This window comes from Gambusia affinis, linkage group LG05 (assembly GCF_019740435.1).
Source record: "Gambusia affinis linkage group LG05, SWU_Gaff_1.0, whole genome shotgun sequence".
NCBI classification, from domain to species: Eukaryota; Metazoa; Chordata; class Actinopteri; order Cyprinodontiformes; family Poeciliidae; genus Gambusia; species Gambusia affinis.
Window position 1 is genome coordinate 9,798,981 of NC_057872.1, and position 25,946 is coordinate 9,824,926.

At 36.9% G+C, this 25,946-nt stretch overlaps 1 protein-coding gene across 5 annotated transcripts in view; it reads left to right on the forward strand.

Annotated features, from left to right (window-relative positions):
• Nucleotides 1-25,946, forward strand: part of LOC122830488 (CUB and sushi domain-containing protein 3-like) — a 240,494-nt gene that overhangs the window by 201,226 nt on the left and 13,322 nt on the right. For all 5 annotated transcript variants that reach the window (XM_044115818.1, XM_044115821.1, XM_044115820.1 and 2 more), the window contains 6 exons: nt 431-607; nt 7,670-7,852; nt 15,021-15,194; nt 22,060-22,233; nt 22,733-22,806; nt 24,515-24,626. In XM_044115818.1, the coding sequence (XP_043971753.1) occupies nt 431-607; nt 7,670-7,852; nt 15,021-15,194; nt 22,060-22,233; nt 22,733-22,806; nt 24,515-24,626 (894 nt within the window). The remainder of the gene's footprint in view (nt 1-430; nt 608-7,669; nt 7,853-15,020; nt 15,195-22,059; nt 22,234-22,732; nt 22,807-24,514; nt 24,627-25,946) is intronic.

Consider the following 25,946-nt stretch of genomic DNA (forward strand, 5'->3'; position numbering starts at 1 on the left):
TTACATGAGTATTCATCAAATTTGATGAAGGAAGTCAGGAGAAATGAAATTTCAGACAAGTAGCAAACATTTTGCACAAACATTGAGAGGTTTTCTGGCTGTGCAATATGATGATGCATGCATGTTGATACTAGCTAGTTACATCTGTCTGCTTCTAATAGACTGTTCCAATAATAATCAGACTAACTAAAGAAACCGAAAGTATTTATCTGACCAACACCAAAACAGCCTTTATTTCACTGATGAGTCTTCACACGCACATTGCAAAAAAGAAAGGAAAAAACTCTCTGACAGTTCAGTCACCTTGAAGTATTCTTCCAGCCACCTTGGGGGCCTCCAGCCCCCAGATTGTGAATCATTGATATAGAAAATCCATTAACATTTTACACCTCTGACCTTCACATCCTGTGTTTCCTCTCTTGTACGGCAGCGGTACAGTGTGCAAATCCGGGCACCCCACCTCATGGCCACATTTCCCGTGTGGACGGCACGACTTTCTCCCACTCCATTGTGTATTCCTGTATGGAAGGATTTTTCTTGACAGGATCACCCACTCGCCAATGCCTGGCAAATGGCACCTGGTCTGGCACAGCTCCAAACTGTACAAGTAAGTATTGCACAGATGCAGGAGTGTTCAACTGTCTCCTGGTCATTTTGTCTTTGTGTAATAGTCAAGGCCATATTTACATTGTGAAATGCACAGAGTTAAATAGTCTTTCTGAAATCACTGTGAAAAGGTAGAGTGACTAGTATTATTGAATGTATGTATTTTATGGGTAATACTTTGCCATAGTCATTAGATTTACATAGATCAAAGAAGAATTAATACAGACAAATTAAAAAGTTGTAGAAAATCTGGGTTTTGATAGTTTGGATGCATATCAGGTAAAACTAGTCATATTTAACATATCTAATTTTGCAAAACTGGGATATTTTGTTCTTTTTGCATCTACCATCGAATAGTTGCAGTTTTTGGTGAGAAAAGAAGATTTTTAGGTCTGAATTAAAAAACAAAACAAACTTCCCCACCTCCAACATTCAGTCAGTATCAAGCTTTTGGTCATGGTTAAACCTAGCAGCTCTGGGCTAAAGATTGGCTCTTCCTACTGTTGCTTGGACTTCATAAAGCTAATAGAAACTCAGTCAGTCTATTCCTCACTGTTCTAAATTAACTTCAAATGGTAGCCAAAGAAGTTCATGACTGAGAGAAAAGGATAATAGGCATACATGAAAACGAGATATAATTTTTAGTCTTGCACTGCTTTAGCCATGTTCAGGATTGTTTTCAATTTAGATGTAGGCATTAAGTAAATCATTGCCCGCTGCTGATTAAGCATTGATAATAATGTGTTTTAGTTTTGAGTTCAAGAAACTGTGTATCGATACAAGTAAATGGAAATAAAATCACGTAGGCATATGTTAAAAGGTGTGACTGGAGACTTAATTTGAAACTCTATTCATATTATGTATTATCTGGAACAGGCACAGTTCCCTTTATTTGTGAAGCAGAATGATCAAAGTCAATGTGAGAATAAATGGTTCTTTTCAGATGATTTTCTTCTTTGTTTGTTCTAAATTGAGGCAATCGGAGGTTTGAACCGAGAAGCTAAAATAGACAATACCATTGGAAAAACCTAAGTCTTGGAACTAAAATATCAAAGCTGGCATTTTTTGTGGTTTTGACCTCAGCAAATAAGTCTTTGAGTAAGTAAAAACCTAGCCTGCCTATATTTAATTTGTTCCAGGATGACTCTTGGAGAAAATTACATTGTTCCTCTCTGTGAAAATCACCATATTCTTTCCCCCCTTTTCCTTTAGCCCATTATTGTATCACAAGAAAGATAAATTGTATGGACATAATTTTCAATTTTGGAGTAAAATGGGTCTCTGGAGAGATATGCACAGGGAAGAAGGCAAAGGAGAGTAAGATTGAAAAGTAGATTGAATAGTAATGGTCACACATGCAGGAATCCAAAGGAGCTTTTCTTTTTTCTTCACTTGAAAGCTTGCTCGTCACAAAACTGATTCCCCTTTTAACTCTCGGCTCACATTAAAGTTTACTGGTCAGTTCAGGGACATCAACACTTAAGATGCTGGGATTGGCTCAGTGTGCCTTCATTAGGTGGGCAGTCATTTTCATGGTTCACGGAAAATCGATCATGTAAGGTAGCAGATCAAAGTCACACAAGATTTTCAAGGGGAAAAAGAAAAGTTGTTCTTTTTTACACTTAACTTTTGCTTGTGTATGCTTTTCTTTTATAAAGCATGTTAGAGAAATAACATCTAATCAAAATTTATTATAACAAAGTTATATAAGGATAAAATTGTCATATAAAATGTAAAAAATATTGAGCCTCTTCCAGAAGTTTTTTTTCTTCTATGATGATGTTCTGTGGCTTTGTTGATTTATGTCCACAATCTGTTTCATGTTGTTTAGTACATAGCAGTACATACAGATGTGAAAACCTCAGATAATATCTGATTAATGGATTTAGATGTCACTGGGTTCTAAACTAATTTCCACAATGATTGTATCCTGTAGGCTACTGTTGATGCATCCTAGATAGCTAAATATAACACGTATAAAGAAACAAAACAAGACAAATCACATTCTCTGATGGAGCTTAAAGTGCTTGGGGTTAGGGTTAGTGCTAAAGTCATTGTGATTTAGCATCAGTAGAATCCCTAAAACACATCAACATATGGCTAAAGATGCAGAAAATGACCAAATCTCACCAGCAAACCACATTTCAGTGCAGATAGTTTGAAACCTATTTGTGAAAATTGTCTCCTTTGCTAACCTATTTAGCTGTTTAACAATTTTTGTTGAAAGAATTTGTATCCATATGGTGTCTTTTGTTGGCAGAACATTCGTGTTATATGCATAAAATGTTCCTGGAGTGCATAAACCCAATTTACATTGTGCTGTTTATACTGTATACCTTTTGCAAAAGCTAAGCTAAAATGGAGGTGAATGAATGGTCTGAAATGGGGTATACCTTGGGTTGCTGATATAGTAGATTAGCAAAGTATTAAGTGTTTGTGAGTGTTGATCATCTGGGCATAAGTAGACACAACACTTCCTACAAAGGCTCATGTTTTTAATGGTTGCCATTTTTTACACTTGCAAAACAGTTGCAGGTTGCGCAGGCATCTGATTCACAAAGCCCTTGCAAAGAAACATTTTCGCGTCTAATTGTGATGACAAGCAGGATTTTGTTTAATAGATTAATCGGATCTGAAATGTAGCTCTTAATTCAGCACTTCATATTAGGAAAATAATCAAGGATTTAATTGGGTGTTATCAGACAAAAACCGATGTGTGATTTCACTGGTGCTGGCAGGCCTGTAGACCCAATCCAAGTCTAGAAACATCACTTATGACTACATTTCTATATAAAAAAATTAAGTTGTGTATTGACATTAAGGATGGATTACTTTAGGCTTTTTGATGGGTTCTTATTTTGTTGAAAAATAATATATTTAATTTTACACAATTGTTTTAAAGCATCAGTTTTTAGCTCAGTGGCAGTGAAGTTATTCCTGGTTTTCAAGGTCTGTATTCAAACAGTACTACTTCAGCTCACTGAAGCTTGCAGGACCATCAGAAACTGTTTAAATGCAAGTAAATCTACCATTTCTAAACTCTCCAGCCTTCATTTTGTCCTGAAAGGCTGCTTTTATAGACAACGAAACTTTATGGACATTTATGAAACCTTCAATAGCCGTGATTTTTTGGGGTACCTTGCCCTAGCTTTGAAATTATTCCACTAAAAAATAGAAAACAAAAGTTTTTTTTCATGCTCAGAAGTGGTATAGTGACTGAGACCTTTGTGGGCAGGGGATATTGAGCACACGGATAAACAATGACTTGCTGTCATAGATATAATGACTGTAATTTGCAAATCAGAGACTTGGTTATCTGTTAACATAGCTTGTACTGTTTTCATATTCCTCTATAAATTTCATGAGCTCAGGCTGGAAGTTAAAGAGCAGTTCCTCCCTTTGATACTGAAAACATGGGTTGTGTAAAGCAACACATTTGCTATATCAAAAAAAAAAAAAGCCACTATTACTTCATAAATGAACAGATATTGTCCCGCGTGGGTGTAAAAATATGCTCATATATGACTTCTGCGAGAGACGCAAAAAAGTAGTTTACTACCCACACTGCCTGTGCTGTGGAAGGAAAAAAATCAGATATGGCTGACAGGTTAGTTTCTGTGTGCACTGCAGGCATATTATAAATGACTGCGTATCAAGCATCAAATAATTGCCAATTGCAGAGCCATTTATTCTTCTGACACACAATACAAGATGCTGGGTTCAAGAACCTTTTATGGAGGATGCAGTATTGGATTGATCCAAAGAAACATAAGGCACCCAGCACATAGATTTACAGTACTTATCTCGCAAACACATACTGTAAATCTGAAATCAGTGTTCCTGATTTTCTATAATTAATTAGCATATATTTTCCTACTTCATAGTGTAAAAATGCATGCATGTAAAATAAGATTTCTCATTTGAGCTTTCAGGAATTTTAACTGCCAAGATTTAATGTAATTTTTTGTTTGTATACAGAAAGCAAGTCATTTCTAATCATGAACAGCATAAGTGTTGAACTCCTTGTCAGCAATTAAAAATAAACAAACTGATTTAGGGGACCAGAGTTTGGCAGAGACGGCCATATGCACAACACCCTCCTGCCCCAGAATGTTTAAAAAGTGTTCACAAATCAGAGCCTGTGTGTGATTTAACATGCAGCACAAAAAAAAAAAAAAAGTGAAGTCAAAGACTGACAACTATAATTTAATCAGCGATGGCGCTGGGGTAAGACCTGACAACATAGCCGTCCAACACTCAGCCATCTGCTTGTTTTGAGAAAGCCGAGCCAAGAGAAGGAGCCAGGAGCAAACATGTGAAAAAATAATCAACACTACTATTTTTATTTCAGTTGGGCCCTCAATCTTAATTAGACAAATTAGATCAACCATAGGAGAGTTCAAATTAGGACGTATGGGAAAAATATTGCATAACTGTTGTCTCTGTAATTAAAAACACAGATGTCTCTCACTCAGGTCAGACAGCACAGTTGAAGCTGAGTGTCTTTGGTCCTTTAGTAGAATTTATGATGGCTCCAGCTGAATTGCAAACTGTGGTTATGTATTGTCATTATATATCAGACTATTAGATGACTTCTTAAACTGTGGCACCAGTACCTGTAGTGGCATTTGGGCTGCCTTTAGTGCCAATCAAAAAAGAATTTGGTGTTAATTATTTTTGGGATATTTCAGAAAATTTCAAATGTGATGTAGCCCTATCAAGCACCGATAACCAGAATGATGTGTTTGAGAATACTCCTCATTGTTTCATTACAACCTTCTAAAAATAAGGAGTAGGTGTAGTCCTGTCTGTTCTTTTGTTTTGTAGTTGTTGTTTTTTTAAGAACGCACTAGTCTATTTATTTGGCACCTCATAGTGCTCCTGCTGTTTCACCGATTGATTTGTGCGCTTTTGATCCAACACACTCTGTTGCACTGAGAGCTCCTTTGATTACATGTTTAATGTTCTGAGCAATAACTTCCAAAACCCAAGTGCCGCATTGAGGCTGTTTTGATTCAGTAGTCCAGTTGCATTTCTGAGCACTGACTGCGAGGATTCCAGATGTTAAAGAGCCGTAATGCTTAAATCCCCTCCTTTATGTTTTTGCATCTCTGTACTTTTAATTGTGAGTTTCCCTATTAAGGGAATCTTTTTTAAAATTTCACTGGGCATCCAGCACTAATCTTCTATTCACAGCATGTGGAATAAAATAATTTATATTTTTTCTACTCGTGAAGGTTTTAAAACCCGCAAAATTGTTAAAGATTATCATTCAAGTTTTCCTGGTGAGCATTCTTAGTACTGGGCTTTAACTGTAGTTATAATTTTTATCCTGTGTGTATATTGCTTTTTCTTTCACTTTGCTATTACAATGGTTTAGTTTGTCAGATAAGCTCTGTCAGACAAAAATAATTGTAATTTATTGTAATTGTATTTGTAATAATAATAATTTAATTTGAATAGCCTATCTAAGACCAGAATTATAGCTAAAATGCCATTTTACCACATCAATTTGCTTCGTAGGCTCTTCTATGTCCTACTTAAATACTCTGCATTAACAGAAAGTAAATAACTTCTTTGTTGTCGTAAAAAATACAGAATAGTTGCAGAGCAACATCTCCCATAGGTCAACAAATTGCTACGAATTTTTTTTTTCCAGTAGCTGAATAATGACCTGTCAAAAGCACATAAAAGGCGACACCCAGCGCAGAACTGCATACAGTATGTTGAAACAGCGATGAATCTGTTAGTGGCTCACAGCTGCTCTAAATCACTTTTAACCGCAGAAGTGACAGACTGCAGGGGAGCAATTAGCACTTACTAATCACTGCAGCATAATTACCACCTATTCATTGATAAATGTCGCTGTACAAAATTCTACTGTTCAGCCATTCTTTACTCTTACAATATATACTGTTGCTAAAGAATAAGTATAAGTGCTGTTTATAATGTGATTTATGTAAACCATTTCTGTTATTTATAGTTACACAACTCAGTCAGTCAGGTAAATGGTTAGGCTATCTACAAACTCTATCTACCCGCAAAAAACTGCAAGAACAATAATAGAAAACAAAAGATTTGCATCCAATATTGAAAAATGGAAAAGGAAGAAAAATGTTTCCCACTTTCTTCAGCATTTCTGCAATGCCTTTAAAGTTATTTAAATTGATTTCATTGTTTTAGATTTTTATTAGGACTGTCAGTCCTTATAAACTTCGTTGTGCATGCGTTGCTAGCCGGCATGTGCACATGTAGGTGTATAAGCTCAAAGTTTCACATGCACAAATTAAGCCTGTCACTCGGCTGGATGAGTGACGGGCTTCCAGCCGTCACACAAATTGCATAGGAAACGAATGGAGAAGAAGATTTATACATTTACAGTTAAAACAAAATGGCTTTCTTTAAGCCTTCCTGAATATAAAACTCTGGAAAACAGAGAATCTTCAGACATGTTCGGGTTGAGAAAATAAAACATTTTCTTAAACATTTTTTGAAAATGTGACAGTGGAGGTTTTTGATATGGGCTACATTGGCAGTTGCCCAGGGTGGAATAAGTAAGGGGTGAGGCTGCTAAGGACTAAAAAGTAAAGTATGTCTTGTCTGTAGGTTTGCTACTACTTGAGTGTAGTATGTATACGACAAGGGAAACTATGGAAAAAATTTCCCTTAGTTGCTGTTGAGTATTGGGAGATTACATTACTTGCTTCATATAATTAGAATTTTGAATTGGCAGAACAAATTTTTACGAAATATGAAATATTTTTTATATATTATGTCTCCTTAATCAATTCTTTCAATGTTTATGATAATTTTCATGCTGGAAGGTGAACCTCTTGAAAATATGTAAGAGGTTTTGTAACTTCTTACATGTTGTCCATTGCTCTGTATGTGGCATCCTATATTTTCCTTAGTCTTTTCAATGTGCTTTAGGCAGAAGAGCTTGTTATGTGAAAACAAATGAAAACTGCATCTCATTATTTTTTCACTCAATACATTTTATTCACTCTACAGTTTTCAGAATATGTTCTAATGCAGCCCGTTTGTTTCTGTCGACCAATGGCAGTGATCACCTGCAGCGACCCTGGCATCCCAGCAAATGGGCTACGATTTGGTGACGATGTCACAGTGGGTCAGAATGTGACGTTCTCATGCCAGCCAGGATTTGTGATCATGGGAGGGGAAAGTGCCATCTTTAGGACTTGCACCAACAATGGGACCTGGAGCGGAACAATGCCATCATGCCAAGGTAAGCCCGTTTTGTTCTGTAGTCTACTCATACTTGTTTTGCAATGCAGTCAATCTTGATAACCATCCAGCTTTGTTACAACAACCTTGGCACACTAGCACAGCGTCACATTAAATTGCTGATTGATGTTTGATAAGATTAGCAAGAAAGGTGACACTGGACTTCCTGTGCGATCAGGTAGTGGTGGAGTGTTTATTTCACGCACTGGCCCCTGACACATTACATCAGATGTCTACAAGTTCACAAAAGTCAACAGTTTGCAAAGTATGAGTGCTATTATTCCTAGAAACCTAAATGATGTAACTTTTTCAGTTCAAGGAGTTTTACTGAGCAGGACAAAATTAGATCTGGTCTTTATCAGGCTCAAAAGTTTGTTTAAATCTAACTCAAAGTGTAAAAAGAACACAGACTAGATCTTTTATTAATTATTTAAAACATAACCACAAAAAGGTCAAAATGAAATTGCTGCATTTGAACAAAACTACTAGCACTAACTTCAATCAGCCATCTTCTTTTTGACTTTGGTCTTTTGAAAGAATCCTTGAGAAAATTGTTTCTGTTCATTGAAGTCTGTGCTGAAATTTTATTTCCAGTTTATTTTTAATTTGGTTCCGTAATGGCAAAACATCTCTACTTGGTTTCATCTGTCTAAAGGAAATTATTTCAGTTTTTGTAATGATGCAAAACTAAGTTTTGTGCCTGTATTATTTTTTAGAGAGAACAAATTGTCACTTTCCTCATTGTCATATCATGAACTGTTCCATCGAACATGCTAAGGCCTGGAGAGTCAACTTTTCAGAGAATTGCACAATATGATGTTGGAGTGAATTTGCCAGTTAATTTCAAGCCTGGAGAGATTTGCGGCTGTCTGCAATGTGTTTGTCTTGTAATTAATCTTTTGCACTGTATAATGATGGGGTTAAATTGTTTTGCAATTACCTTATAACCCTTTCAAAATTAATGAGCAGCAACAATTGCTTTTCTACAGTCATTTCTGATGTGTATCATCTTTGGTATTGCGCTAGCACACATTTGTTGCAAACTGGCAGGATGTTGCTCCAATTTTGGGTATTTTTGAGGTTGCCGCCAATGCCAGAGGTCCCAAATGATGCACTTCAGGTTGATGAAGGCAACATTGTACGCTTTAACTAAATGGAAAAAAGCTGAGAGCTTTTGTTCTTCTAGAAGAAATTTTTGAAGGTGTTTTACAATCTCAGAATTTTAAGCTTGTTTGCTTCACACCTCAAACTAAAGTGTTAAAGCACATTTTAGAGTGCTTGAGGAAACATAGCAACTTAGATTTACACTGAGTGCAGAAAATTAATAAATAACATATTATGGCAGAGCCATCTAGTAATCGTTTAGATTTTCAATCCATTACTGCAGTTACTTAATATTATTTATAAGAGAAAAATTAGAAAGTTAAATTAAGCATTTTTTGTTACCTGAAAGCTCTTTGTTTTCAGCTTCAGATGCTTAATTTGTGTATCATTAAAAAAAATAAAAATAATAAGTTGCATTTAAAATGTGCATGACCGAGTAATAACTTATCATTTCAATGTCACGTCTAGATCGAAAAGACCTGCCAACTGAAAGATTGTGTTTCTGTGTTTAGACAAACAACATGGATCTCTCTCAATCTGCAATTAAAGAATAAATTATTCTCTCTCTTTGTGAAAGTTACTGCGCATTCTAGCAGTGGTAGAAAATCCAGGAAGTGAACTTAGTAGTTTTACACCTATCAGCTCTACATCAGTCTGTGATTTATGATCCCGGAGTGGAGGCATAGATTAGCATTTCGGCTGCTGACACCATGAAGTAGGTGTTGCAGGAAAGATTAACTTGTGCAGAAAACGGTTCAGATGTACACCGGGAAATAAAAGAGCCTACCAGGCAAATGGTGGCTTATTGTTGCTAAGGAACTGTTTGCAGGCTGCTGTGTCAGTGACTGTACAGAGAGGCAAACTGTTATTATGTTTGCCTCTTGAGAAATGGCAAGGGACAAATTAAATGTGAGAAAAGGAGGCAGAGTTTGAGAGACTATCATGTACACATACAAACCTAACAACTTGTTGGAGATATGTACGCATAGAATGGCTGAGAGTTGTTGAAAATCAAACACAGGCTCTTTTTTCCCCCCCTCTACCTTTAGGCTACTTGTTGTTTTTCAGCTGCCTGTGTATCAGATACAGCTTGGAACCTAAATAGCCATTTTCTCTCCTTTGCTCAGCCTCTAGATTTGAAGCCGCACGCTTCTCATTGTTCTCGTCTGCCCTTGCTCGGGCGTTTACAACATCCAAACTGACAGCGAGTTGAATTATTTCACTCGTGTTTTTCATTATTCACAAAACCTGTTCCATTATATGCCGAAGACGTCTGATGAGTTGATAGTTGCCCAACTGCTGCCCACATCTGTTTAAACAGAGAGAACGAGACAAGGCGAGGGAGGCTGAGCTGGTGTGTGCGCTACATGTGCTCAGGCATGTATGTGAAAGTTTCTAAATCTAACCTCCAGCTGACAGCTCCTGCTGCAGCTCTTACACTCTGCCCTGCTCCTGCTATCCTACCTGGGGTTGATTTGAAGAGGCGGTAACTCTGGACTCTAAGCTTTCCTGTCACGCACACCACGATGCATTCATACAGTCAAAAGACCTCTTGCAGCTATGGCCTTCTCTCTCATGCATACTTATTCACAGACTTTTCACACATGCCTGTGTTTTTTTTTTTGTTGTTGTTGTTGTTGTTGTTGTTTCCATCATCATCGCTGTCCGTAGTGCTGTCCACTTACATTGACCTGCACACATTAAGAAGTGACCCAGAAGGTCACTGCTGCCTCTTCTCTCACTCTCGGTTCTCCAGTAGCAATTATTTATCTCATGAAGTAAATGAATAAAAGAAAGGGAGAATTGAGAAGTTTGATTACTAAGTGGGTGCTCTGCATCCGTTTAACTATTTCTCAATATGGATGAAATATTAAAGCAAAACGCAGATGTCACGAGGCCTTTTCCCCCTTTATTTTCACTGTAATTTAAAACCATCTTTAACAAGCGATGAGAATCCAGTCTGCTAATTAAAGAACTTTTTTTCTAAAGCCTACACAGAAGCATGTTTTAGAAATGCATGTGGGAAATCTGTATTTCTCTTCTAATCAGAAGACTGGCTATTCTAGGAGAATTGTTTGCCTTTTTACTTTGCATGACTGGCTTGAAGTTAAAGGTGCAGCAGTCAGGCAGTTTGAGCTGCTTAAAAGTGACGGGAAGCTGGGCATCTGTCATCTTGTCACAGATTGGGATAACGTGCCAAAGGAATATGAGCTAAAACTCTGGCGGGTGGGGGAAGTAGAAGGAGGAAAGACATACAGAGACAAATGGAGATTCGAGGAGACAAAGAGGTTTTACTCTGTGCATAATTTTGCACATAATGTGTGAATGTCAGTTCTAGCTGCTGAGTTTCTGTGTGATGTGCATACACACAGATGACACATCCAAAGTATGATCCCAGCATAGGATTCAGTCTGAATCCCAGGTTTGGCATGTTCAGCTGAGAGCGACTAATGCTCTAATGCTGCTTAGAATTACTTTGGAAAATGGGGCCACTCTCTTCTTCTCGTTTAGTTCTGCTTGCCACCCAGACCTGAAGCTTTGTTTTTTTTTTTTTCCCTCTCTGTTTTCGTGTCATTTCTAAAGCTCCGCTTATGAAACTAGAAAGCCTACCTCTATAATCAGTGTAATATACCTACTCCCATAACCATTTCTGTTTTACTTTGACCACTGTTGGATTTTTTTCTTACCGATCTACTGTAGGAAAATACAGGTAGCCTAATGTACAGTATCCACCTTTCATTATTAAGTGTTATTTTTTGCCCAGAGCTTATTAACGTCATCAGTTAATTACACCATGGCCTGAATGTCTTTCTAAACATAGCATACCTGTGAAGCATATATGCTGTGTAAATGTCCGTATGGAAATGGCTCTGGAACTGCAGCCAACCAAGAACAAAAGACGCTTCCCCTTTAGAGAAGGAGTGAATATCCCACTGTGGTCTGTTCCATATTCATTGTTACTCATTCTTCAGGAAAACAAACAAGTAAGCAAAAAATGTGGCAAGAACATTGTGCCTTATAAAAGTACTTGCATCCTTGAATCTTTTCACAGTTGCTGTCATTTTACAGCAATAAACTTCAATTTAATTGATTCTAATTTTTACATAAGAGACCATATTTTTGGAAAGGAAGAGACAAATAATACGCATTTATATGAGAGATGTGGTAGTTTAAATTTAAACTTTGGCTTTCATGCAAAACACAATGTATCATCTTCCTGATAATCTCCACTGTGATGCATTTCTTTATTAGGGACAAGAAAATTGATTGGAAATATTTACAGGATGGATGGAGAGAAATACACAGCAATATTGGAAGAAATCCTGTTAGAAGCTGCAAAACAAATAAAATAAAAGTTTACCTTCCAAACAGACAAAATAGCCAATTCAAGCATATTCATGTTTGAATGGCCAAATCAAGTCAAAGTTGGACTTGGCTATTCAAATTGTAAAACTGCACCAAGATTTGAGCTTTGCTGTTCACAGCCTTTTCCTATCCAATCTGACTGAGTTTGAACTGTTTTGTGAAATCAAAAAATTTTAATCTGTAGAAACTGTGCAGAGCAGATAAAGACACCTTCAAAATTTACAGCTGTACCTTGCAGCAAAAGATTACAAATCTGTGAGTACCACTCTTTTCAGTGTTTTACCTATAATGAAATATATATATATAAACATATTGTTTTCCTTCCTCTTGAGAGTTATGCATTGTTTTGTGTTGGTCTGCAACCTGAAACTCCAATACAAGACAACATAATTCAGAGCCGGAGCTAAAACACACTCCTTCTTCTTAATAGTTTGGTGGTATGTGGACTGTAGCCTGTTTTCATTGTGTTTCAAACCTACAGAAGCTTCAGTGTTTTTATAGATAAAATAACTACCAGGCCATACACTGTCTAGCATGGGGCAAAGATTGAAGTCGTGTAATGGATTCGTCATGCACTGATCTTAAGTTAACCTGTTCATTACTCTGAGTTTCTGTAGAAAGGATTGTCTCCTCTAAATATTGTTTACTAAAACTGCTGGGGATCAAACTCTGCTCATCTGCAGTGAGACTCATGTTACACGAGGATAGCTACAGATTTAAAGAACTGCCATAATTTATTCACATTCTAAAAGCCCATATCCAGTCTGCAGCCCCATGGGCTCATGTGTGAGAACTAACTCAGAGCTTTATTATGCATTTATTTATTGCATTTGTTGAGCAGAAAGTTTACAGCTTGAAGAGCCACAAAATGCCCCCAGATTACTCACAAATATTCAATAAACTGTAAACAGAAAAAGGAAAAAATTCCCCAGTCAAAATACAAGTTTCCATTTGGTCTTAACAGTAAACAGTATGTAAAATGGTAACTTGATCCTGTTTCATATCCTTGAAATATTGCAATGCTTTATTGCATTTAGTTTGATTAAAGTTTGGGTAATATGCTTTTTTAGCTGTTTGTGAAAGTGTTCTGAGAGGGAACGAGAAATAGATATAGATCATCACCATTTTAACACCTAAAACCTTTTACAATCAACATAAACATTTACTTGACATTGCATAAAACTACAGCATCAAGTTTTAAACCATACTGGTCTGTTTCCACTACTGGATGTAGACAATGCAGACAATGGGTACGTTTTGGGTACAGGCTGTTCTGAAAGACAGAAGCGCCTTCCTGCTTTATGGTTAAAATGTCCAGTTTCCCGATAAGTTGTTTCACTTTCAGACATTGTTTTTCTGATGAAAAGTAGAAATGTAAATAGTAACTAAAGTTTTCTAAAATGTAACCTCTATGTTTTTCTTTTATTGTTTTGGTCTGACCTTCCAAATCTTTCCTAATCTCTTTTTGATTCAAACGTCTCTATGGTATGTTCATACATGGACTGATGATGTAAGAACAACCAGCAATGCAATACCTGACAATAATTTAACAATTTCTGGTAGTTTTTAATGTGCTCACAGTAAATTTAAATATGTTTTACTAACCTAGTTTGTCAGATTAAAATAATCTTTTGAAAATACCAACTTTTAAGCAGCTTTTAAACATACTTTCCAAAAACATTTCTGAATCTAAAATTGCTTTTATTGGTTTGATTTAATATTTTAATCTTAAATTACATGCTTTCATTAGCTATAAATGAAAAATCATAACAGAATAAAAGTCTGGAAATTTCAGTCTGTGTAATTTATCTGTATAATATATTTCGCTTGATTAATTCAGTAGCTGACATAGTATTCTAATTTAACTGAACCTTACTGTATTAAAACCACTGACATAATAGTCCGGCATTAATATAGTAACGTTTTTAAAGCACTAGTCATAAAAAAAAATTGGCAATAACCTAATACGTTTTAATCCTTCTGCTGTTGAACTAAAACATTTCTTTGCAATTTTATTCACTGTAAGTGATAATGTAATAATACATAAATATACTCATGTTCTTGGAATTAGGGTACTTTTTATAGATTTTGCACAGTTTGCTAATAGAAAATGGGTGACAACTAGCCTGGCCTTTGCCTTCCTTTGCTATTCCACTCGATTCAAATTTCACCTACAGCTCAGTCTGGTCTGGTCTTTCTCCCATTTACTTATTTTCCTTTGGTAGAAACTCTACTGATCCAATCAGTGAACAGAAAAAGTTGTGAACAATGACAATGTATTATATTCATTCATATTCCCGCAGTGTTCTTAACTATGGCTGGAAGAGCCAATGGGAGGTTTGTTTGTTGTACCAAATATTATTGAGTAGTACTATTAGCTTAGTTAAATAAATCCCTAAATTGAGTCATTGATGATGATGATGATGACAATAATAATAATTACCAATGAAGTCAATTGGCAGATTATTATTATAATATTGGCTCAAAAACATTACTGCATTCTTGGCAAGGTTTTATTATTATTATTATTATTATTATTATTATTATTATTATTATTATTATTATTATTATTATTATTATTATTATTATTATTGTATTTAAATGAACACAGACCACTCTGTTTGCTACATTATGAGTTACTACATTTCTATTAATCATTCTTTGACAAGCCTGTATTTGTGTGCCGACTGTTTTCACAGTGGTGACCTGTCCTACCCCACCGTCCATCCCCAACGGGCTGCTGGAGGGCTCCGTCCTGGAATGGGGGGCCAGTGTAAGCTATGGCTGCCTACCTGGGTATGAACTCTCCTTCCCTGCTGTGCTTACCTGCACAGGAAATGGCACGTGGAGCGGAGACCTGCCTCAGTGCTTGCGTAAGTTGCTCTTTTCTACCTTAATTTCTACCTCCTAAAAGGCTAGTTATGGCAGTGATTACAGAAATTTGCAGAATACATTTCTTTGTGTAAAGATTGAGAGTGTGTGAGTAGGAGTTCTGCCTGGAAATGCTTTTTTTTTCTCCATTTAGTTGAACTCAGTCAGAAAAAAAGCAAGCTTTTTGTATTCCATCATACACATGGAACAAGCAGCTCAGTGTGTATAAAAGTAATGCAAAATAAAAGAAAAGGACTGCGTTTCACCTTGTGTAAGACATTTGACCGAAATTACCAACCTTTATTTTCCTCATACAAAAGTGAAATCAGGACTACAGAAGTTCAGTCAGCAAAAGTCATTCTGTTCTTCATTTGTCACTTGGGAACTTTTGACGTAGAAGGGAACATTTTATTTGTCCCTCATCAGCAGTACACAGCTCTTGCATTTTTAATATATTGTGTTGCTTATCTCAGTCACTGCTTTAGTGTCGCATACCTTTTTATAAGAACACTTTAAACCGCTTGCAATTTTCAAAGATTTGTTTTTCTAATTAATGAAAGTGTTGTAATTCATGAATAATAAATATAAGTCAGAGATGAAGCTGGAGGACAAGCTGACTGAGTTAAGCTGTAATTTCCAACGAATCTAAAAGTCAGAAATGCGTATTTTTCTTGTTGTTGTTGTTTGACTTTGTTTTCTTATGTTTTTTTAAGCAAGTTTTTGATATGCTAAAGAATATATGAATTTACAAATGTCCCTAGTAAAAAGTGGATATTTTGTCGTTACTACATAGAATAAATTCTCTAATTTATATGTAGATTAAAAAGAAGTGAACTGCCCTCAGGGTGAGAGCTGCAGTGTTGATGGAGATGATGATCTGAGCAGACTTATGACTGAATGTTCTTATTCTCTCTACTCCATTAATATCTTCTCAGGGATGTCTTTGCAAGTGTACTAATAACCTCTGCTATGCATGACTGCTCAAACAGTGTCTCACTGCCATCTGAATCAGTCATGCAATGTGTCACAAAGAAGTGAAATATTTAGTGGTAAAGTACTTACATGCGTTTGTTTCTCAGTGTTAGGACTCTTGAATGTTGATCACAAATGAAATCTCACTTATCTAAACACGAACAACATCAAGATGTTTTTTTTGTTTTGTTTTTTTAACGACTCAGGCGTCACAGCGTGAGCTGCAGTTGGGGGCTGTCTGTTGTTTTTTCATGTCAAGTTCACAGCAGCATCGAGACTTAAAGAAAATGTGAATTTTGTTTTGATTGATATTGCATGGAGTTAACTAATACTGAGTTACAGTAGTTTGACTTTCAGCTGAAGACAGTGAGGTAAATATCTTTGTTGTTTTCCAGTAGCTGTCATTAAATAACAACAAATCAAAAAGTGTCAGACTGTGACAGAAGTTGATGAATGTTGGTGTATCCAGAGAAGCGAGCACATTCCCATGAGGGAGCTTTTAAGACACAGATAACAGATTGCTTTTGTTGTTGCACAGCAGATAGAGTCACTATACCTTACGGTATGTCGCAGTTTGCTCATGTATGGTGCTTTGGAAAAAAAAAAAGTGGAGACCATTTTAGGTGTCATGTTTTGATACCTAAATCATGTCATGTCATGTTTTGGTAACAAAGTTAAACCTGCTAGTTGGATTTTATGTGGTAATCCAAAGCAATGTAGTAGAGGTAACTATAGCCAGGACAACTAATTGTATTACATATACATATATATATATATATATATATATATATATATATATATATATATATATATATATATATATATATATATATATATGTATATGTATATTGATGAGAGACAGTAGGAACTGGTCTAAGTTGATTTGATAATATATAGGTGCTATACACAAGGCAATCCTGAACAGTTTCTGGTGTTACCGAAAACGTTTGGAGAGCTGTGGGAAGCACCTATTCCTAACAAGTAGCAGGTGCCTCTGTTGGCGCATTCGCAGTCCCAGTGCTGAGTCCCACCGTCCCTTCTCAACCAGAGCCAGACCGGCTCCCTCAGGATCAACCCTACAAATGAATCTTGCAGGTGCAGAGCTGCCACTGACTGATAAAAATATAAAACAAATCTGAAACAAATTACTCCTCTATAACAATTTACTGCATTTCTAACTTATGACTGAAGTTTGTTTAGTTTAAGGTTCATCTAAAGGTTGCAGGACTGGGATTGTGCACCGCTGATCTACAACATCAACTCTTAATAAAATGAACTAAAATATGTGGTTCTTTTGTTACACAATATAAATAGCTGAAAAGCTGTGAAGGTGAACATTGCACCTTATAGTGTAATGTGTTGTCTGATTGATATATTATTATGCCCAATCCAAGTTACCGATGTCGAGGTTTGTCCTTTAGAAAAGCCTTGTGTTTACATTTAGCTGCCCAGGTGCCGGTTCTCTTGCCTGCTTTAGCCAAACTTGTCATCTGGTCATATAATGGATAAGTTTCCACTTGGTAAATATACCATGTCCAGACACTGTCCACCTCAATTATGATGAGCAGTGACATCCCTCAACACACTGCAATCATTTTTCCACATGAGCACCTTCTGAACAACCTCCTGCGGCGATGTGAGAAAGCAACCTTTTCTGTTCCCGTCTGCTGCTTAGTGTGTCTGAGCACAGAACTGCTTTTTTAACCCAGTAATTACATTTAATAGCTCCACCGGTAATAACACAGATGCAGGTTTTGACAGTTGTTCCCAGCTGACACAAAATGAGTGACTACACATTAAATATCACTGCGCTCAGTAACCAAGTTTCTGCAAAGAACTTGACTCCTCTGCTGCATTCTTAATCTGGCAATGAGGTGATGAATCGCTTTAGTTTTGCACAAACAAAATACATAAGAATGGAAGCAGTGAACACAGGGATGTGAAACGCTGATTATATGTGGTGTGGACGAGGTTATTTTCTATGTATTAGAATGTCAGTAAAGCACCATCTGCGCCAGTCTCAGGTGAAGAATGGAGGCGACCTGAATCCTTGTTATTAATTCTGACTGTGTATAATGACTACACTCGGTGCGTTTTGTGTTCCATTATAAACATATACATTTGTCAAGGAAACCCTGCAAAAGCACTGAGGTAAAATATTTTTTAGATTCTGGACTTAACATAAAAATCCATAAGTAATGGATATGAACTATAAACTATGAAATAGTTGGAAAGTCATATTAATGTAAATATTAGTTTAAGATATATGTCCCCCTAAAAAATCCAACAAACCACTAACAGCATGAATAAGCAGATTTTCATTTTACTTTGAAGATTTTTGGTGGAAAATGTAACCTGTCAAGTTTATCGATGTTTCTGTTTGAGCAAAACTAATTTTTAAAGTCGCAGCTTTGCTTTTTCTTTCGTGCTCGTACCTCACGTAGCAAGCCTGCATCACGGAGTATTTCACTTATGATTGTAATTTATTTTCACCTCAGCGCATTTAAATACAGCTCAGCAAAACTGTGAGATTCTGCAAACACAAATCTTTACTCAGAATTTGCAGCCAAACAGGATTAAGATGCATGTTCATGCTCCTACCAGCACACAGGGAAGAGCTAAATTCAGTGTTTGAGAATGCCAGTTTTTAGTTGTCTGCAGGGAAAAGTGTGATTCCAACTTTGAATCTCTGAATCTGGCCTCTGCATACTGATGACTTCAAATCATTGATAATTCATCAAGGAAGATGAAAGGCAGAGAGAGAGAGAGAGAGAAAAGTTTGACATGTCTCCATCTCACTCCATCTACACACATTCGTACACGCCTACACACTGGCACATTAAATATGCTGAGCTTGGTTTGGCTTGGGGCCATTTTTCTTATATATCCATAAAACAGAACATTATTTTCCTGTGGCTTGAAGTTTATGACTGATGTGCATGTCACCTGTTTGGCCTGCATTGTCAACGCTCCAGGAAATACGAACAGAATACTAAGCTTTACGGTGCCATTTGAGATGGGACAAGAATTGTTTTCAGATCTGTCCAGAGGTTTGCATATTTCTCTTGCTATCCCAGAAAAACCAGTCAGACTCAGGACTTGAAGCACAATGCCGGCCGGGTCTTACTTTTTCGATATTACTTTTCCAGGGGAGCACATTGCGCTGGATAAGAAGACTTTTGAGATATTTTCACTTTAAATTTTATACAGCCATTCTTGCAGTGTGTGGATTTTAATCTCTCTTCCTAGATATTGACTTGGTTGTGGGAAGACCCTGTTAGTTCATGAGTTGTAGGAGGAATGCAAGCAGTAACTTATCTCTGTCAGCAGACCTCCATGCAGCAGCACATGTCAGGTCTGGAGGAGCAGCTGCCTCATTATTAGCTTGATCCTGCGGTGCTCTGGCTGCGTGACTGGATGCTTTGACTCTCTCCCTCCCCTCTGCTCTCTCTCCCACATACACCAAGCATATCAGAACCACCGACAGCTAACAAGCAACATATACTGATCACTGGGGTCATTGGGGAGTGATGGATGGATAAAATAAGGGGATGAATAGAAAGAGGCATTTGGAAGACCAAAGGATGGCTCACTTGTCTTACCATCAAACCCATTCAGCCTAAACTATTTGAGCCACTTTTATTTGATGTCTATAAGCAATACATTGACAGAGGAGCAGTGGAAATCCATCAGGATACTTCTGCTGAGGCCATAGCTAGAGTCCCATTAAAAAAGCAATGTCATACAAGAGGCTTAGAGAGCAAGAGTGGCTGTAAATGGTTTTGGTTGAGTTAGCCTCTAGGCCCCTTCAGAGAAATTAATATTTCACTTCCTAATTATTTTGATCTGAAATTTAGAGCCATGACCTTCCTCAGCTCCCTCTATTCTGCCAAGATGAATATTCATACACCTACTGTAACTACTGACCGATGAGACTGATTGCTGGAAACAAAAGTGATTAGACGTGCACAATTCATCCTGCAACAAGGATGTCCATGTATCTGCCCACATTTGTCAAAAAGGACTTTGTCAAAGCAATTTGAATAATTTCCTCTTTGAAGACATTCCAAATTATATAGGAAGATGATTATTGCTATGGTTATATAAATGAGATAAAAAGTCCACCAAAGAGAGTAAAGCTCTTAGATGAGTGAAACCAATGTAGGTATTTGGTCTCTGATCATGTATAGCTACAGCAGAAGCCCACACAGTTTATTATTTCTTAATTAAAGCCTGTCCATTCAGTCACTGTCTGCAGTTTTCGTATGGACGACAAGGTGGGAAACATCAACATAAAATTCAGAAAAGGGCCTGAGATTCTTAATTGATCAGGGTTCGGGATTCACCATCACCCCTCACTGAGGAGCTGAGACTTATTCAGGAGTTAATCAAGGTTGACATAACAACCAGCAGAGTCAGCATTAAGCCTGTTAACCTAAACAAATTATGTAGCTTTAGCTCACTGAAACTATAACCACTGTTGAAAGACAACCCGTTTCTTCAGTATCAATTCTTTCCAACAAATGTAAAAACTGAATGAGAACAAAGTCCAATTTAAAAACATTCAGGTTTACATTCAGTTTTCTTCTGATTACCTATCAGTAGCTCAATCCTGAAAAATATTGGGCTGTGAAAAATCTTAGACAGCTCTTTGTTATCCCTGTGTGTAAGACTAACATCATAAACCTGAATGTGCATGAACTGATTAGAAAAATTAGCATTACTTTTGCTGGTGCTGAAGTGAACAAGGTGTTTTACAGTGAGGATCACTTCCTCATCACAGTGGAGCACCAGAACTGGGAGAGGCTTAACTGTGCAAATTTCAGCATCTGGACACATGATAACCCCACCAGCTGATTATCTTCATTACTTGGCAACTTGACAATTTATGTGTCGATCGTGTCAGAATCATGTATTCACTCATGGTCACTTTGTTCCTCAGGGGAATAGTATTTCATATAGCCTGTATCATACATGTGTTTCACCTTGCTCAATTAGTGGATGTAAAAAAACAAAGCAAAACAACAAAAAAAAACTAGTATAAGGAGAGTAAATGGGGGTAAACAAAACTCCACTTATTGTTAATATTCACCCACGTTTTAAGCGGGGCAGTGCAGAATTGATGGTTCTCATGCACAGTCACTAGTGTCCTCTATAACAAGGATTGCCTCAAATGGTCAATGGTATAAAAACCCATCAAGTGATTGATCCTGGGATTTTAATTGAAAGTTAAGTGGAAATAATAAATGTGGTAGAAAATGATCCACAATTAACAAGATTCATTGTAGTCTTACTAAAATTGTGAAAAATAATCTTCTTTCACTACCATGTGTAGTTACAGTTTTCTAAAATGCAAAGTCAGCCCGATCTGAAATATTGGGAAATTTTTGAGTGTTTAATGCATCTCTCTGCTGATAAGCCTGATAGAGATGCAGGTTTCATTTTCTAGCAGGAATTGGCCCAATCCACACTGCCTGTAGTGCCAATAAGTGGCTTCAGGGCCAATGGATTAATCACTGAGTTCACTTCCCGCCATATTCAGACCAATATAAAAAGCGGTTTACCTTTGAATTTTAGATGTCCCTTTTTTTTGTCTCTTGTGGTACAATTTTCTGTGAAGCGAAATTGTGGGTTAGGATCAGTCATAATTGTCTTCCAAACAGCAAGATGTAAATTTATTACTGTGTATTTAATGAGTCTATGGGATGAGTAGGCCTGTCACAATAACTACCTTTTGAAGTGAATTACTAAACTGCATTAACTTCTCAATAGATTCTTATTTATTGAGACAAACCACTTTGCTCAGTTTGCCATGTAGTGATGATGAAGAGCTCAAACTTCAATTCCTGTTTCCCTTTTTCTTTACACATCTACGATAACACTTTATACCCGCAGCCAAGTTCTGCGGAGATCCTGGCGTGCCTTCCAGAGGACGGCGAGAAGGACGCAGCTTCATATTCAAGTCTGAGGTGACGTTCAGTTGCAGCGCCCCCTATGTGCTTGTTGGAGCGACAACACGCATTTGCCAGGAGGATGGTGCTTGGAGTGATTCTCAGCCTCGGTGTATAGGTATTGCATTTCTTCACAAAATGGCCACACATAATTTTTGTTTGTAATAAAAATCTGTTCATTTTTATTATGACTTAAATTAATAACCATTATATTATAACCTTTAAACACTTTTGCACAAGAGCAACACAGTGAGATGCCCATCGGCTCAAATCTTAATTCATGACAGATGGTTTTGATGTTGTCCATTGGTAGTATATTAATGTATTTTTGTGCTTGACTTAAATGGAGAGAAGTTTCATCACATTCAGATAATAGCCAAAATAGTAAAAATAATAACAAACAACAAATTTCAGAGGCTCAAAATTTATTGTGAAAGAAATAAATCATCCCTAGATGATTCTGCTCACGTTAGCAAGCCACTTCAGTTACTGTCTGCCTTTACAAGCCACTCCTGACAAAAATGACTTTTTGATTATCAATCTTTTTCTTTCTGTCACACTGTCCGCTTTGCTGCCTTGCAATCCCTTATCGCCACCACAATGGCTTCTTGTTGCAGAGCCTACAAGAAGCACATGTGAAAATCCAGGAATACCTGAGCATGGCTTCATGAATTACTCTACAGGTTTCAAGGTAAGATGAAGGGGAGAAAAACTAATTTAGTGACGTCTTTATGCACTTGAGCTTTTCAGATGAATGCAAAACAAAAAGTAGTATGAGAAAAGACCAGCAACTATTGGCAATACTAAAATTGATTTTTTTTTTTTTTAGTACAGCCTTACAACTTGATTTCCAGCCATCTGAAGGCTGAAATATTGGCAGTACGATCTATGAATCTTCTAACATTTCAAACCATCTTTCAACAAGACACTGTGGGCAACACTTTGGCTGGTAGCTCTGTCAGCACTCCTGGGCAGGGATGGAAATGATAAACACATAAACCCTAGGTTCCTTTACAACTTTGGCTCAACTTTAGACTTTGTTTTTACAGAAGAATCCCTATTTTCTCTTCTGTGAAAGCCATATATAGTATGGTTTGAACTATCAAAATTTTAATTTATTGGTTTTTATTGTAACAGAAAACACATAAATGTATGCTGCCTCTGTACTCGTAATTTACAATAATCATTACCCACCTTCTTTGAGATGCACCATATCAGCAAAACTCAAGAACTAGAGGCAATCTACACAAATTCAAACTTGCAGATCCAGCTGTTTTTAAAGGTATTGAAACTTTATGTTTTATCATCAGTCAACCACAAAAAATGGTTTAAATAATTTTTTCAGAGGTTAGAGTTGATGATATGTATACCAATATTTGGTTGAGCGTGTATTTAGAACTGTAAATTTACCATAATCCTTGAGAAAACCCGACTGGTTACTAAAAGGTATGGTGAAAAAGTTATAAAGCTCACCTCATTTTTATGTTTACGCTTTGAAGATCCTCTTGAAATGGGCAGATTCTGATGGATTTATGGGTAAAAACCACAATTTATGTAATAATATATTACTGCAGTTTTGAGAAAATCTGTAATAATCTGTTATAACCTTCTCAGGTTATAACAGAGATAGATTTAGTGTGATTTCCCAACTTTCCTCAATATTGGTGCTATGTTAATTTGTTTATTTAAGGATCCCCATTAGTCTCTTCAACAACAAAGACTATTCTTCAATCTTCACAAACATTACAGTAAAATCGTACTTTTAAATGTCTGTCATTTTGAGATTTGCTTGAGACAAGAAACTGTAAAAGTTTGTCACAAAAATCTATATTATAATGTTTGTGTGCTTGGCAGCTCCCTTGAAGGCTCTCACTCTATGTATTTCACTTTCTGAGTGTCGCAAGTTAAGTGTAAACAATTTCTTCACAACATTCAGCAGAATCACTGATATGAAAAGTGTCACAGTAAAGGCAGAAGCAGCTTACATGGATTAGTGCTTGTAATGGTGTGCGGTCTTGCATCGTTCTGCATTACTGAGCAACTTTTACCCACATCTTGACACTTCCAAATGAGATGAATCTGTCTTCGTGCTGCCTTTAAGGAGTGGACTAGAATAGCTGCTGAAAATATAAACAAAATTATTTAAAAACTAGAAAACAGACAAGCTCTTCTAATCTCCGTGTCAGATAAGAAAACAAAACAAAAAAGAAAATAGGACATCAGCTTCGGAATAATTCTCCCTTTTACCACAACACCCTACAGATAATCATTACTAAGGAGAAAAGAAACATTTAGTGTTCAGTATTATTTCCCAGCTCTTTAGATTTGAAGCTGGGAGCTTATTGGCATTTGCATCAGTGTATTGATTTGTTCTTTGTGTGTTGTCTGTTTGTGGCCAGGTGGGGAGCAGAGTAGACTTCCAGTGCCAACAGGGACACATACTGCAAGGCTCCACAACAAGGCTGTGTTTGCCGGATCTTACCTGGACCGGGATCCAACCTACCTGTGTCCGTAAGTGCTTGCTCTTTGTGCTCTCACTGTATCTTCAGATCACTTCTCCTGTCGTTGTTTGTCTCCAACCCTTCAGTCTTTCTTCACACTATTTATCTGTGCCGCTGATTACTCGGAGGGTCTCTTTACGCTCATGTTCTGCCCTTCACCTCCTCACCCTCCCTGTGCTTCTGTCAATGCCAAGTTCCCGCATTCGCTCTGTCCTCATCTAACCCGGGACCTTCCAGTAGATTGCTTCTCGTACCTCAATCAACCTGTCATCGTTCAGAGACTGAAGTGTTGGCCAAGATTACTGTCATTTTGTTTGAACAAGCTGAACTGTTGACCAGCATCAATCCAGGGCCGTGCCGTTTACCCCATTCACTTTGCCAAGATAAGTGGTTCTCCAAGTTGTGGTGTGATTCGGTATTTCTGTGAGATCTCTTTCTGCAAAAGCAATTTTTCTTGAGCTTTTCCATCTCAAATCGGACCAAAATTGTCCTTTAGCAACCACTTGTAGTGTTAACATTCAACACAGCCAGAGAGACAGACTGATAGGATTGACGGACAGGACCTTCCTGCTGATGATATGCCAACTTTCTTAGGAAAAAAAAATGAGGCGTTCAAAGTCATCAACGTGAACGTTTCCCATGTGATACATTATCTCTTGTTCCAAGGTGTCCTGAGCAATATGTAGCCAAAAAAAGTCAGTTTTATCTTGCAGCAAGACTTTTAAAGTATCTCTGTGTGTGTTTTACTGAAATAAGAGGAAGTTTCAGAGGGATTGTGAAACCTTTCATTTTTGCTTGCTGCCATTTTATTGTGCATAAACCCACTCACTGGTTTATTAGGTAGAGCCAGCTGAGGCTAATACTTTGTATTATCACATCCCTCCACTGAATCCCTATATTTACTATATGGTCTTTTTACAACATATTGGTTCAATTTCAGATTCATTTTAGATGATGTGATTCTACATGCTAGAAACAACGCTTATGGTTGTTTCTAATACTCTTTTAATGTACCTTACTTATGACACAGCCATGCAGATGGGATCGAGGTACATATACTGGAAAGCAAATAAAGCCCAGTATTCTAGGAAAAAGTTTTCAATCTTCCAAGGGTTTTGAGCCTTTCCTCATGTGGTAAAGTCTTCTTGAGGTGTAATAAATTTGTCATCCCTTCACATTTAGATGTGTTTTTGGTTGAAACTTTGCAGCTTTTTAGTGTCCAGCAGCAATTGAGGACTTGATGAAAACTATACTAATATAGGAGAAAATATTATTTCAATTTGTTCTACTCTCAGCTCTTCACACTTGTACTTTAAACTTTAAAGGTTTT